General features: G+C 39.1%; 1 protein-coding gene across 1 annotated transcript; it reads right to left on the bottom strand.

Annotated features, from left to right (window-relative positions):
- Positions 1-9,412, bottom strand: LOC138030283 (small ribosomal subunit protein eS19-like). Its single transcript, XM_068878178.1, has 6 exons — positions 9,200-9,412; positions 8,687-8,787; positions 6,936-7,004; positions 3,369-3,483; positions 1,513-1,567; positions 1-74 (listed from the first exon to the last, which is right to left on the bottom strand). The coding sequence occupies exons 1-6, from the start codon at positions 9,274-9,276 to the stop codon at positions 39-41; spliced, it is 453 nt and encodes a 150-aa protein (XP_068734279.1). The 5' UTR covers positions 9,277-9,412; the 3' UTR covers positions 1-38.
- Positions 9,413-16,197: the final 6,785 nt, after the last annotated feature.

The following is a 16,197-nucleotide window of genomic DNA, read 5'->3' as shown; positions in this document are numbered from 1 at the left end:
TCAATGCAAACTGAAATATTTATTTTTGCTTAATTTTTTTAAGCTGTTGCAGCTTCCTCTGAGCTGGACACCACCTGTGGAGGAAAAAAGAAAACACAATGTGAAGGTATGAATATTGGAGGTACATACACGCACGTGTACACCATTCGAAAGCACGGTTGCTTCCAGGAGCACTCCTTAAAGCGCCTCTCACTTAACACACTTTTTCACTTAATTTATTCCCCAAAATCGTCCCAAATACATTATGTTGTCTTTAGAACCTTTTGATTGAAATTTCACTATTTTATTGGCTTTGAAAGAAGGGGAAAATGGTCATACTTTGATCAAAAACCAAGTAACGAAGGGGAACGGATATAATACCTGGTTGACTTCACAAACAGCTTTGCAGAGAGATAGTTCTATGAAAACAGCGACGCAAATTAATTTGTGACGTCAACCCTTGTTGTTTTATTGTTTTACGAGACATCTGGTTTGTCTCTTCTACTGGGCAAACCTGCCCAGAGGGAAGGAGCACGGACAGGACTCAAGGTCCTATGCGAGGTGCTCCACCCTACCCTATCCAGACCAGAAAGACCAGACCACAACACCGGGAACTACATGCCCTACTCTTTACGACAAGTGTGCAGGTTCTTTTACGTCCCACAGGATTATGAACATTGAAGGGTTGTGAGACGGGACCTCCGGCTTATCATCCTTATCCGAGAAGACTAGAGAGTCTAACCATTTGCAGATGTAATTGCAAAGGCAGCACTTTCTCCTCAGTTATTTAAAGACCCTGAGTGTTGGTCCGGCCAGAGTTGAACTCACAACCTACCGCGTGACAGCCCGGTTCCCAACCAACTGAGCCACCGGTGCGCGGAACCCGGTATCGAACCCATTCCCCTTCATTGCTCGGTTATTGTTCAAAGTATGACCACTTTTCCAGTCTTCAAAGTGAATAAAAACGTGAAACTTCAATCAGAAAGTTCTAAAAACAACAATGTATTTTGGAAGATTTTGCAAAATAAATAAAGTGGAAAAGTACATTGAGGTGACAGGCACTTTAAAGGAAACATCATTTGAGAGGAAAACACCTATTTACAATCCACCTTCTCAAAGGAAAAAGGATGAGTTAATTTATTAGAAATTACTTTGCTTATTCATTATTGTCTCAAATTCCATAATACATCTTATTGCTCCCTCAAAATTTTGCACAGTCCTGGGACATGATGAAGAAGAATAATTGTTTCGAATCAAAGAGAGTGGCAGGTATTATCATTTATTCCTATGCAACTTTTTTTTTGGGGGGGGGGGGGGGGAAAGTAAGAAGTCAGGTGTATTATAGGATTTAAGAAAGTAAAGAATCAAAAATGCAGGAGAATAAATAATATTTGCCATTTTCTTTGAGTCCAAACAATTTTTCCAAATATAATGACAACCAAAATTTCTTTTCTGGCAATGGTGCTTGCAAAAATCACAAAGACCCAGGTAAGGGCTGTTAATTCATCAATACATAAGCAGAGATCTCTTTACCTGATAGGCAATACGGTCCAAGTCCCTTCGTCCTTGAGTGGTGATAGATCGGCCTCTAAAATTCAAAGCACATCAGAAATTTTGCTTAGAAATATCTAATTGATTCTGAGGTGTCCAGTACAGTAATAGTAATTTAGCAGAATTAATTTTGGCCAAATAATTATGTGGACTAGAAAGAAATACTTGTTACATATATAGAAACAACAAAGGCTATGTGGCTTGGCAAATGGGTTAACAATGGTTATTAACCATCAAATCTCAAGTAGGTCTACTGCCAAACTAGGTTTATTCAGATCCATCTATCATATGATTTGAAAGGTCCTAATAGGCCATTTCCGAACTCACGTTTGCCTCCTCTTCAAAGCGAGTCTAAGTGCGACGTTTTTGTGATGATAATTTGTTCTACTTTACATATGAATGAGAACTAATTTTCATAAGAAAAACTTTGCATTTAGACTCAGTTTGAAGAGCAGGCAGACATGAACCCAAAAGTGGCCTATTAACAACAACAAATTTCAACCGAATGTTGTTATTCAGAGGGCAAGAAATTCATCTTCATTCAACAGGGTCCCAATAATCAAAGCACTTGGGACTTCTCCTGTGATAAATTGATTTCCCAACGCAGTCGGTCCAAATAAGATTATTGATAAACAGACTTAGGTGGAAGAGCAAATGTGATGAAAAAAGATAACATGGACTTAAGCAGGATTATACTTGAGGCAGACTCTATTAGTAGACATCCAATCAAAGATAAAATCTTTCTTTTTAGCTTTGTCTCTTAGACTTCTTAACTCTGAAAACAAAAAATTAGTTAAGCATAGCCCTCTATTGTTTTAGGAAAATTCGCAAAATGTTTGGTTCTGACTTGAGGTTCCAGTGTCCTTGCAATTGAAGATCTTAACTGGTAACCATGATACACATCTACCTTGTTGTTAATTACATGCTTTAGTAGTATCATTTCCATTGCCTTTTTTGACAAATTTAATGCAGTCTTGCTTCCTATGACCAGACAGGCACTTGGGACCAGTTGAATTCAAAGCATCAGGATAACTAAGATTAGGGGGAATAATCTTTAAGGCCTTCTCTTGAATAAATTCTACAGCAGAGGCTAGAAAGTCTAGTAAGTAAGACCACACTGGCCAGGCATATTCGAGGCTGATCTTATAAGAAAATGGTAGATCTGAACAAGGTCATTGCAAAAACAGAATAATGTATATCACTGCTTGTCAAAGGACTTTACTTATCATATTTCCATCAAATGCTTTTGCTGCTTAACTTGGTTCAATGAGAGCAATAACAACAAGTCCACTTTAAACAATGGGGAACTGTTATTTAGAGTTTTCGACCCCTCCCCCCCCCCCCTCCTTTAAAGGCCAGTTCAAAGTTTCAAAAAACGTGCATGCATCAGGATAAAAGCAAGGATATATTTGAAAAAAAAAAATCAAAAGATTTCTAATGCAAATTCTTGCAGCTATTTACCATACCAAAAATGACAATTATACGCTAGTTTTTATCCCGCGCACTTAGTTTCTTTAAACTCCAAACTGGCTTATTCAGAAAATTATTCTGCTATTCATTGGTATAAGTATATATGCACAGGGAATCTCAAGAGGAATCTTTGCTGTTTGTGCTCACAGGGTAAAAAAGTGTAAATTATTCATTGAAAGAATGAGAACCCAGAATACACCAATGATAACCCCAATAGCACTTACTGTGGTTCTAACACAACCTCAACAAGTTTCCAGAAACCAAATTATCTGTCAAACTTGGATACAAAATTACCTGTACTTTAAAGATCCAGCACCGCTCTAAATTATCGTGTCTTTTATACACTGTGAAAGATTAATCAAACCTACCCATTATTGTCTTTCTCAACCAAGTTCAGTTGTTCAAGGCCTTGCAATATTTTTCTGGCCACTGAAGCTGAGCTACGTGCAAAATGGCTTGGCTTTGATCCACGTCTTTTGCGCCCTATACAAAATCAATGAAGCAGTTTTCAACCAAACAAGTTTCATTGCTATTATAAGTTACTTTGAGTCAAACATACCAAGGGTTTCATTAAGATTTCGCTCAAGAGGTCATCAGCATTTGGCAGCTGAGAATTTGCAATGCTTTTGGTATCACAGATGAAAACTGCCAGGAAAGTCATGGCAAAAGAGTATGCACAGCCGGTCAATTTGCCTGGTGCCTGGCCCTTAATAAAACCCCTGATATACATATACAGGGGAAAATGCAAGTGGAAGAAATTTCTGACAATTTTTTCAACTTACACTTAACCATGAGAAGCATGGGTATATGAATTCCTGAGGTGAATTCTCAGACTGCTTCTTTTTTTTTCAAAGAACTTAATCAGTGCAAAGCACAAATTAATTTTGCGACAACTTGAGAAAAACTTATGCACGATTGTTTACAGTCAGCAGCTGGCACTGCAAATTTGACAGTCCCAGGATTCCATCTTTTGGCAGACACGAACTACCGTATTTATTAGACTCAGCAGTTCCTGCAGTACGTTATGAGGACATTCTCAACAAAAGGTTGATATAATATTTTTTATTGCTTTTCACATTTTCCCAAGTCAGACAGGGTTTGCCACTTCCACAAATCAGACTGGTAAAGTCAGAGGAAATATGATAATACTCAGGAAGGATATTTTTGTGTTCTGTCACCTTCAGGCCATGATCTAAAGTTGACTAGAAAACATGAGATTTTGGATGGACAATTTCTGATAACTGAGAGTTATTTTCAACACTGAACAAGATGCAATAACATGGATGTTTATTGACAACAATCTCCCTTTCTTTTTAAAATTCCTACCCTTGAATGGAATGAAGTACCGTAAAAGTCCATGTATAAGCTGCGCACCCAATTTGGGAGCTCAAATTTTGAAAAAAAAATAAAATAAAAATAGAGACAACCTTTGAAGTTCCAATGAAGTTCTATTAGTAAACAAACATGCATGGTTTCAAAACATTGACAGGGTGGTTGTTAAGAGCTTTCATATCAATTACATATTCAGATAGTAAAATTCCTCTCCTCAGACCTTTATCGTGCAAGTTTACTTTAAAAAAACTTAAGATACTCTCTTGATGCAATTTTTTTTCAAGATTATCACTTTGAAACGCTCCATGAATTTGAAATTCGAAGGCAATTGAAATGATATGCACAAGTGCTTAGTGGCCAAGCATTGAAAGGTGGAGAAGAGTCTGAAGGTGATAAAAAACAATGAAATGGTTGGCCACTTGCTTCCAGTACTCGCGAAAATCTTGGTATCTTGGCTTAAGCATGTGCATCTTTGAGATGCAGACGGCAACCGGAAGAGGACATTTTGCGTGCCTGGGCAGTGGTGTCTCATCACTAATGGAGAAAGTACATTTAATGTGGTTGTATGAAGACAAGTTAAAAGGGAAAAAACAGCTCACTTCTGATTGCCGTCAGCGCTTCAATGACGCATGTGCTTAAGCTCCCTGTTTTCTCACACCTGGTGGAAAGATGTATGTCAAAGCGACTGGGTGCAGGCATCATAGCAAACAGCTTTGTGGAGAATTGGAAATTCCCTGTAAAATGGTGTGCAGTTGTTCGAATAAAGTGAAAATTAATCTCTTGAAAGAACTCTGTCCAAAATTGCAAATGAATACTTCAAAATAAAAATGGCTCCTCTTGGAGCCACCACTCATGAATATAGGCAATGATCACCAACAATGTGCTTTCAGTTTGTTATATGTTTATTCACTAACATCTTGAGAAGTTTTTATGAATATTAATTAGGCCTCATCTCAGATGTTTCCATAGATAAGCAGCAACCCTGATTTTTTATTTAAATTTTGAGAAAAAAAGGTGCAGCTTATACATGGACTTCTATGGTAATAACCAAAACAGATTGTGAGAACTTATTCGCAACTAACTGAATGGCACTTATCAATTTTCTAGTTCTTGTAACAAAGCCCAAGAGGAAGTCATTCAGCAATGACACTTCCCATGACTGTCAGCCATTTTTTATCTTCTAAAAATTATAATAATAACAGGCTGACGATCATCAAGAGTGATGAGATTTTGTCAAATTTTGTCGCAAAGGAATTTATGGAGCGCGAAGGAATTAACTGGTGGAAGATGCCGCCTGAGAGCCCTGACCTAAATCCGATAGAGATGTTGTAGCACGAGTTGAAGCATTTTCTTCATGCAATCATGAAACCCAAGACGAAAGACGGGCTGCTTGAGGGGATCAGGTGTTTTTGGACTGAGCGTGTTACAGCGACCAAGTGCACCACAAACATGGTGTGCCACTCGTCATCCAAAGCGAAGGAAGTGCTTTGGGAGAATGAATCCCCAAAGAAGAAAGAAAAAGAAAACGGCTCTTTTAGGAGCCACCAAATGTAATAAAAGTCATGATCAATAGTAATAAGAGTTTTTTTTTTTTTATCATTAACAGCACCAAAGGGTAAATTACTATAAATGAAACTCTCAGAAATGCAGTAGTTTACATTCTTGAGATAGGAAGGAGAAAAAAAAAGAAGACTAAACCTATTGCGTGAATGAATGCAAACCGATCGATTATTCCGATTAGTAAGCAAATAAGGCGACATGAATTCTTGTTTGTTTTTTGCACTTTGATTAATTGCTCACGTTATAAAATGTAAGCTGCTGCACAGCTGAAATGTGCATCAGTTTTATCACCGTGTTCTCTTCACTAGCCGCCTGATAAAATCCCTAGAATTTGAAAGACAAATTTTTATGGCAGTTCGCGTTAAGTACTCCTGCACAAAATTGTGTTTATCAAAACATTTCTTTTCGAAATCAACTTCGCATGTAGATTTCATGGGCAGATTGGAGGCTTAAATGTCGACAAGCAAAGACAATAACACACCAACCGCATGCTGGGTGCAAGTTTATCAAAACCTTTCTTGTCTAAATCAGCTTTGAATGAAAGTACAGTGTATGCAGATTTCATGGGCAGATGTCTACAAGCAAAGACAATAATACACCACCGCCAAACGCATTTTTACCTAAAGCTTTAGTGTTAAGCGTTACGTTTTGGAGCATAAGTGTCTTCGTAAACAGGTTAATCTTCGGAAAGTTGTCATTTACGTAGACACTTACAGTTTTTCGAACCGTCTTGTGAGACAAACATCTTGTCTCACGAGAGGGTGGTAACTTACATTTGAGCGGTACTGTTATATCTTCAATTTCTTTCAAAAGACATAACCTAAGATAAACAATTAACCCAATGACCCCTGGGAGTCAGACTTAACCCGGGGGTTCCCCATTGACAAGTAAAATCGTCTGGTGTTAGACCGGCCGGTTTAGGCCGGTTTGGGTGTCAAAAGGGTTTTACTCTGTCTAATGCCAGAAAGTTTTACTTGTCAACGGGGGGTATCCTAGGGCATTTGAGGTGTCAATGGCTTACGTAATTCAGTGATATATTTTACCTCCATAAACACGGGCAAGTAGCCCCACTCCCATACCACGACGAAGATAGACATGACGAAGGACTGAGGCTGAAAACAATCAACGAAAAAAGAACAAAGTAAAATGTACATCACTTATTGCTTTCAACAAAGATAAACATACATTAAGTGATGAGGCAAATATGCATTCCTACACTGTTTAACACTGTCTTTAAAGTTGCATTACATTTTTTAAATAATTGTTTTTTACCGCAGGCAGGGTGAAATGAAATTCCAACCATCATCTTACTGGTCGAAGTCTCTGACAAGTTAGCCCCAAAATACATGAGGTTTTAGTTTGAATTAAACACAAACGTGCATGGCATGCATCACATGCTCAAAAAATTGTTCAACTTTTGAAGATCATCAATCAAAAATAACCAACAACATCTAAAAACCTACTGTGTAGTAATATTTTATGCAAACACTGTTAACACAGGCTACAAAGTAAACAAATTTGTCGCAGTATTCTGAATAAAAGAGCTCATAAATTACAAGGATATCATCCTAAAATCGAGAAGAAACCAAAAAATTAATCAATGCTATCAGACAGTTTGAAAACCAGGAATATTTTAATATGATACATGTTTATGTGATTTGACACGAGAAGGGACTTTTACGAATCGGCTGATATAACGTTTTCCATTTTGAACAAACATTCAAGTTCAAATTCTGAACTTTTGAGAGCTCACTACCATTTCGTGCTTGCTCTAATCGAAGCATTTTTTAAGCCATTACATTCCTTGCACATAATCTTCTGCATTGATCTTCTTAAAGATTTGGATTTTGGAAGTTTGTGGCAAGTTGCTCAGTCAAAACCCAGTTGTCACCATATTGGCTACAGCTAGGTAATAGCCCTGGGCTATTGTACAGCCTTTTTGTCTTGCCCTGAAAAGGGCTAAGTAACTTGTTTTAAGTAACGACCATTCAGTTTAAGTTCAGAAGTACCACTGCGTTCTCTTAAAACTTGTTTTATTAAAACTGTGTTCTCTTAAAACTTGAAGTAACCAGTGTTATGAACTGAAATATCTGTGCCATAAGTAACTGCATGATAAAATGAAATCAAGGGCACACGACTATCAAGTACTTGTAATCGACCATTTCACAGTTGTGTCCTCAGTCACCAGGCCTTTGAATAAAAGCAAAGCTGGAGTTGATCTTGCTTTGCTTCAAACCTCACTGCTTTCCTTCTGTATTGTTAGCATTACAACAACATGATTTACATAGAGGGGTTTTCAATTGAGTGTCGAAAGTAATTAGCGAATTGCTTTGGTTTGGCATTACTTCACTCAGTGATTGGTTGAAATTTCTTGCACCACTTTTTCAACCAATCAGAAGAGAAACCAAAACCAATAGTGGCTCGCGTGTGCACATTTTCCCACGCTTTGTGTCCGCTACATGTAATTACTTCGAGATTTGATTGGTTTACAGGATTGTCTGCGTCCTTTTTGATTGGCCAAAGTCATTACTTTGGTTTTGGTTTTCCGACACTCAATTGAAAACTGCAATGAGGTTTGCATCAAAGCAAGGTCAACTCCAGCCTTGATTTTATTCACAGGCCTGGTAACTGAGCACAGAACTGTAAAATGGTCTATTCTGTCAATGGAAAAAAAACAACTCAGATTCAGAACAAAATCAGCTTGTGTTTTCTGGTACAATAAATACACTAAAAACACCTTGCTGAACCCTGGACAAAAATCAACCATTGCAGTTTCATTGAAATTGACTCTGACCTGCCCTGATGTAATACCAGTCAGGATCATAGGGAGCTAGCTCCTTGCTTTTTGACGTCTTGACCAGGTCGACCCATTCTGGCACCTTCAGCTTTCCACCCCTTGAAAACAAAGCATTATTAAAGATCAATGTCATTCTTAGGAAAATAACCCTCAGAACAATTTAATAAGCAAGCTTATGGTAGGTAGTCAAAAAAGAATTATAACCATTTTTATGACATCTTAGTCATTTCGCTAGAGAAAAATGAGGGGGCTAGTTAAGCAAAGGTTCTGTAAATAACAACATCACAATTCTCTTTCCGATTGTTTGTGGACCACTAGGTTTAGAAGGAGTTTGAAGTTCCAAATCGCTCGAGTTTATCCCTGAAAACTTCCATGTTTTTTTAAAGAATCAAAGTAAGGCCACTATGTAAAACCGATTTAGCTTATCAAAAAATAAAAAAGTGTTTGTTCAAGAAACCCAAGGATTGATGAAGGCAAGAAAACGTTAGCAAATGTATAAGCTTTACTCACTTTTTCAAATGGGCTGCCAAAGCCTTGATAAATTCGTGAGGACAAACGTCTTTGACTGACACGTAACCACCAGGCATCTAGTACAAATGATACAATGAGTAACTTGCTTATGACTTCAAGAAGAAAAATAGCATCATAACAATATAACCAGAGTGTTTTACTACGGAATACACGTGGTTCGCTGGGACCTATGCCGCCATTTTACCTTGTTGGAGGAGAAGAGAAAAAATGAGGGGCGACCCACAAACTAAATGAGGGGCACAATAACTCGCTCCAGTCTTTCATAATCGCCTCAGACAGAGACGTACTGTGACAGAAAGCATCTTGAATGAATGACTCCTCCTCCCCACCCCCCTTTGCAAGTTCTCTCAAGCTGGAAACCGACAACTTGTTGTTGTTGTTATTTTATTTGTTTAAGCAGGTTGAAGTTTTGGCAGCTATTCAGCTGATGTGGACCTGCTATACCCACCCACCCTGATACACACCGAGGACAGCCACAACACCGGAAACTTCATCCCCTTAACTAATGCGCAGGCGAGTTTGCTTGTTATTTACATTGCTTGTTTGAACAGGTTAACGTTTTGGCCGAGGCAGCTATTCACCTGATACCCACCCACCCACCCACCCACCCATACACTCAAAAAGGACAGCCGCAACACGAGGAACTTCACTCTTCGCGAATAGTTTGTGGGTTCTTCAACGTTCCGCAGGGAACTTATGAACATAGAAGATATTTGTGTAACGGGGCCTACGGTTTATAGCCCTTGTCCGAGAAGATGTCATTAAAGGTAGCACTTCCGCTCAGTTATTTAAAGAACCTGAGTGTTGGTTCCGGGCCGAAGTTTTTGATCCCGCGACCTCCCGCGCAGTAATCCCATTATCAACCGACGCAAACCAAAAGTAAGCGTCTATGCGTCTGCGTAACTTGCTTGTGTCACTAGTGAAAACCCTGAATTAGACCAATGTTTTATCTGATCTGAGTTAAACTGATTTCATTTCCCTATGTTTAGTGTCCACAAATAGGGTGCACGCGCTAAAGGACTTGACACTTAAATAAAGTTAATTTAAATTTCATTATTAAGAACTTTTAAGAGACCTTAAGTGAGGTTTGAGTGAGGCTGTAGTACTTGGCTAAGTAGCCTGACTTCTGGCTTCACACAGAAGCCCTTCAAGCTAATCCTGCCAAGCCGACCACATGCTGGAAAGGTCAAACCACAACACCGGGAACTCTGTGCCCTACTCTTTTTGAATAGTGTGTGGGATCTTTAACGTCCCACAGACGTCCTTATCCGAGAAGACTTGAAAGTCTAGACGTAGTTACAAAGGCAGCACTTTCTCCTGAGTCAGTCTTTAATAAGCCTGAGTGTTGGTCCGGCCGGTGTTGAACTCACGACCTCCCGCGTGATTGCCCGGTGCCCAACCAACTGAGCCACCGGTGCGCGAGAATCAACACAAACGCACAGTTCAGGTCACATGCATGTATTTCTCTGTAAGACCGGATACAGTTCAATTGCTACTCTACTTAGTATTAAAAATTGATCAATCCATAATGTAGATACAGACAACTAAAACCTTCTTTTTTTTAAACAAAATTAACTTTCGGGGATCGTGGTGTTAACTATAAGGGTTGAAGACTGCACCAACCCAATAATGTGGAAAGTAATTCCGGATATTGTTTTATTTTTTTCCTTACGACACATTGTTTTACGGCCTAAGGATCAACAAACAATATATCCGACTACAACGGCACTAACAACACAAGAGGGAAATTTTCATGCGAGGGGATTAAATGAAGCAAAATTAAAAAACCCTGTAATCATTGCGCTTAAAGTTGTGTCATTTGTCAGTCAGGTGACTGTGATGCATACATTCTGAACGGTTGCAAGCTTTGCTGCGGATATTTGGCACACATACCACGAGTGATATTTCAATATTGCAATACATAATTGAAGGGCCGTTTGTAACTTTTATTTGTTCAGTTTCCTTAAATATATATTTATCTGAAGGTTGAACTAATCAATAAGAAATAACTTTTTCTGTGACACTGAGTTTCACGCTTACGCGATCATCAGTCTGTCTGATGTCTGCGTAAGCGTGAAATCCAGAGTCACAGAAAAAGGTATGTCTTATTGATTAGTTCAACCGCATCAGATATCCTTCGCTCTGCGAAACGCATCGATCTCTCTACCGCAAGGATAGACTATACTCAAGTTTTATATATTTATTTATCACCGGAAGTAGCAAATAAGGTATGCATATTAGAAGAACAAAAGCAGAGGAGGGTCCAGGATTTTTCTTAGGGAGGGGGTGCACCACTAAGGGATGGCGTAGCTGACTGGTGACTTTTTTTTCAGGATACAAGTTGTATTAGGAAGCCACAGGTCTCGCGTGGGGGGGGGGGGGAGAGTGGGGTGCGCACCCCCTCTACTCTCTCCCTAGTTCCGTCTCTGTAAAGCCAGGTGCTTAAATTTCTTATGATCAGCAGAAAGATGAAAGTATTTACCTAAGAAAAGTAGAGATAACTTTATCCGGTGGATAAGTCACTAGTTTCAATCTCTGCAAAGAATTCAGTATTTTCCCCCGTAGCAGTGAATATGCACACTCTAAAGTCTAAACACACCCAGTTGAAAGCCTGAAGTGTGTGAGAAAATCTTGGCCAACGTTTAACTTGAAGTAGTTTTACACTCTGGATGGTGAATTATCCACTGAGTAAAGTTATCCGACCTTGGGCCTGGGGCCTGGAGAACAAGTTTAAAACGAGAGCAAAAGCTAACAGTGACCGAGACAGATAATAGCAATATAGTTCATAAAGCAAAGACTGGTTTAAAAAATATCCTTTTAGTATACTAGTTCTTAAATGAAACTCAAATTGGGTGAAATGGAGACTGCTTTCGATCCAAGTTTAAGGAAGACCGCAAACTTTAGTACAGTTTCAGATATATGCGCACTGCTGGAGCCGCTGATTTTCCCAGAACTACAGCGTTACTTCCCATCACCAGGGAAACAATCCTAAAATACTGTAATTTGATTGGTTTTTGGGGCTGGCGGAATTTTTGTGAGTAGCCTTTATAGAGCAATACTCACTACAGTCTATACTGGCACTTCTAATCTATACATTTATTTCAATACTCACTTTGTCGGGTCTGTATAGGACTGAGTGATCATGAGTGTAGGAGCGTAGGCCCGCAGTGTGTGCATAAATTAAGAAAATTAAGGAAAGGGTGTTCTGGAATGCCAACAAGTCATTATCAAAATCGACAATGCTTTTCTTCGCAAAAAATAATATCAGCATGAAATAACACTACCCGGACGAAGGTGATTAATAATGGATGCATCTCGAAAAGCAAAAACATGTTTTTGGTCCAAGCGAGCGTGGTTTACGCCTACGCTGATGAAGTACGTAAACTGGACCCGTTGTATAACAGTTTTAATGCTTGACTGGCTAGATTCCGCCATCCCACGTGTATGATGATAACTTAGTATACACATGGCAAAGCATGAACATTTTTTTCGGCATTACAAAACAGGAAAGATGAGGGTGGTTTAAAACAGTGGAAATTAAGATATAGAGACCAAATCCACGAAATTCCATGCAGTACGAGTGAGCGAAGAAAATTTGACAACTTTTCCCTGCCTTGCACAAAATACAGCGTCAATGTTATATAACCATTTGTCTGCGCGTATATCGAGCAGTGACGCACTTGAGGACAACCAGCTCTGCAAGTGGTCTCCAAATTGGAAAGCACTCCAGAAGCTTGGGCCCCCTCGCATTTTCGCTTTCCCGCGACTATTAGAATTCGATATTCCTACTTTAAACTGTTAAATATTTTCCTTTTTCTAATTTATTTGATCATTTGAAATACGAGACAAAGTGTTGTTTTCTACATCAGTAATATTTGTAAGTGCCGGAAAAACCGCAGGACAAAAAGATTAAGGTAAATCACAATGGTTTTTAGAAAGTACTACTTTGATTAAAACCCGTCTCTTTGTTCCAAGATGTTATCTTGTCGTACTAACAAAGGCTTGCGCTAATACTGAGATCTACGACGGCGACGCAGGTCTCCTCAAATTATAACCCTGCTCTATCGTACGTCTTCCGCGATTATTCTATCTCGTTAACGTCGTCCAATGTGGGCGAACTACCCTAAAGCTAAATAGGTTTAAAAGAGCGGATTCAGAGAATAAGATACGCATTGTACGCTCGCGTTGTTGGGTTGCGGGGATGTCGTAGTAGTGAGAGCACTCGCCTTCCACAAATGTGGCCCAATTTCGAATCCCAGACTCGGCGTCATATGTAGCTTGAGTTTCTTGGTTCTCTACTCTGCACCGAGAAGTTTTTCTCCGGGTACTCCGGTTTTCCCCTCTCCTCAAAAACCAACATTGGATTTGCGCTGATTTCAGTTCTCAGTGTCCACAATTGGCGCTCCAGCGCTAGAACGACTAGACACTTAAATAAAGTTCCTTCCCTTTCCTTTCCTTTTTTTAAAATCTCTAATCGTAACTATTTCAAAGTTCTCGAATCTGATTGGTTATGAACAGCCTTGATTTGAGCATAAATAGGACAGTTTATAATTGGACAGTTGTACGCCAAGCGCGCGCTAGTTGTACTGGAAAGGTTGAGCAGATTAAGCTGTAAAAATTTTATCACCGTCAACTTCTCGTATTTTCGGGGGTGGAATCGAAATAATGAATAATAAATCACGGCTTATAAAAGAAAAGGAATAACGAATATTTACCATTCGAACATTCGGAATAAAGAATTTTACGGTTTCCAAGAATAACAAATATAGGAAAATGAATATCAAAGAAAATTTCGATAATGAATAATGAACTGAACTCGGGAAAAATGGAAGGAGTAATGAATAAGTTAAAGATCTAATGATTCCGCTTCCACTTCCGAGTATTTTATGATAGTTACAATTAATTGATATTTCAGTAAGCCTATTGTGAAACTGCTCGCCCGATTACTTCCTGAATTGTCCTGCACTCAGTCCTATTACATTTGTTGATTTCACCTCGTCGTTATGCAGAACACCACACAAACATCTGCTAAAATGCGTGCCGGAAGTGCAGCACGATCATTTTTCTGCTGTTAACCACGATGATATTTGTTGTTTCCGTTTGTAGTGTTGTCGTCGTTAATAGGGACTAGGGAGCTTACGAAACGAGGACGACGATGGCTACGAGGACTTCATTTAAAAATACGTGTTCGTTCGCGTTATTCGTATCACTACGAAACTATTTCATGTCATTTCGCGTTAAAAATGTGTAGTAACTATCGAGGAATTAAACTTGTATGAGTTGTGCTAACGTCCTCCGCAGAACCTTGAATTTGGTGATTTCACGTCGTCATTTAGGAGATGACGGCAAAGAAATGTACCAAAATGTAAAACGCACGTGCAGAGCATGCAGAGCCATTGTTTTTGCTCACTAAACCTATTGTTTAGTAGCGTCGTCGTTTCGTAAGCTCCTTACTTTAAGATCTACGACGACGACGGTCGACGAAAACGTTACTTCAAAATATAACTTGGCTCTGTCTTAAGTCTTCGCGATTATTCAGTTTCATTCACGTCCTACAATGTGGGCGAAGCATCTTAAAAATAAATTGGTACGAGCGGTCCCGGGCGAGCGGTTTCAGAGTGAAAAGAGAGAACGAGGAAGGATTCTCTGTTGCACGCTCACGTTGTCGTCAAAACTTCACATTAGGGAGCTTACGAAACGAGGACGACGACGGCTACGAGGACTTTATTTAAAAATACGAGTTCGCGTTATTCATATCACTACGAAACTATTTCATCTCGTTTCGCGTTAAAAATGTGTAGTAACTGCCGAGGAATTAAACTGATATGAGTGGGTTGGAAGCGTAGAGAGAGAACTAAAAATTCATCGTCATGTGCTAACGTCCTCCACAGAACCTTGAATTTGGTCATTTCACGTCGTCATTTAGGAGATGACGGCAAAGAAATGTACCGAAATGTAAAACGCACGTGCAGAGCGTGCAGAGCCATTGTTTTTGCTCACTAAACCTATTGTTTTGTAGCGTCGTCGTTGCCGTCGGCGTCGTCGTTTCGTAAGCTCTCTATTTAGTGATTTCACGTCGTCGTTATGCAGAGGATCGCTAATATACGATACTTGCTAAAATCCGTGCTGCACGTGCAGCACGATTATTTATGCTCTTTTAACCAATAATATTATTGTTTTGTAGCGTTGTCGTAGTCGTAGCCGTCGTCGTTTCTTAAACTCCCTAATAACTTTAATACGACAATGCAGCTCAGATGGATAATAATATCGTTGGCAGACAGCTCAGAGTGTCCCTTCCTATAGCTACTCTTCATCACTAGAGAATGACTTCATTCCCTACCTTAACCCTCAGGGGCCAGTTATTCAAAAGGGGGATAGCGCTATGCACTGGATTAATCACTATCCATCGGATAAACTGAAACACCAGCATAACCAATTGATTTATCCAGTGTATACTAGTAGAATGCTACAAATGCATAAAACAAAGTCACAATTAAGCTTCCAAGCTTAATTATCATTTCCTAATGTAATTTGATAAACCTGTCAATTTGTTGGATTTTTTAACCATTCTTGGATTTTTGTAAAAAAAAAAACTCTAATAAATACCTATGAACGTGATGCAATGGTCACCGGCGCGAAAGCAGGGTTTTTGAGGCTAGCGGTAAACGTGGATCAGAAGCCGATCTCTAATCTTTTTATATTACAACCGGAATGAATGCTAAACTGGTATTAGGTGAAACCATGTTATTTTTTTATACCATTAACTGAGACTTACTTCTAATTTTCAAATAATAGGTGTTTTTCCAGTGAAGCTGAAGTGTCTTGCTTTCAACAAATCAAATTGTATAAATTTCTCACTTTGTGTCAAAAATTGAAATTTCTCGAAGTTCTCGCTCACCTGGACTTGAAAAATTACAGGAAATTCACTTATTAAAAAGTGTAGGACGTGATAAAATGTGAAGTTGAACGCCCTTGAT

Source organism: Montipora capricornis, chromosome 13, assembly GCF_036669925.1.
Source record: "Montipora capricornis isolate CH-2021 chromosome 13, ASM3666992v2, whole genome shotgun sequence".
In the NCBI taxonomy this organism is placed as follows: Eukaryota; Metazoa; Cnidaria; class Anthozoa; order Scleractinia; family Acroporidae; genus Montipora; species Montipora capricornis.
This window is presented reverse-complemented; position numbering and strand designations above follow the sequence as displayed.

Excerpts from the sequence above, each read along its gene's own strand:
- LOC138030283 (XM_068878178.1), bottom strand. The coding sequence starts at position 9,276 with ATGCCTGGTGGTTACGTGTCAGTCAAAGACGTTTGTCCTCACGAATTT. Across the intron at positions 7,005-8,686 it reads CTGGTATTACATCAGGGCAG|CCTCAGTCCTTCGTCATGTC; the intron begins GTCAGAGTCAAT and ends GATTGTTTTCAG. Across the intron at positions 3,484-6,935 it reads ACTTGCCCGTGTTTATGGAG|GGCGCAAAAGACGTGGATCA; the intron begins GTAAAATATATC and ends GATTTTGTATAG.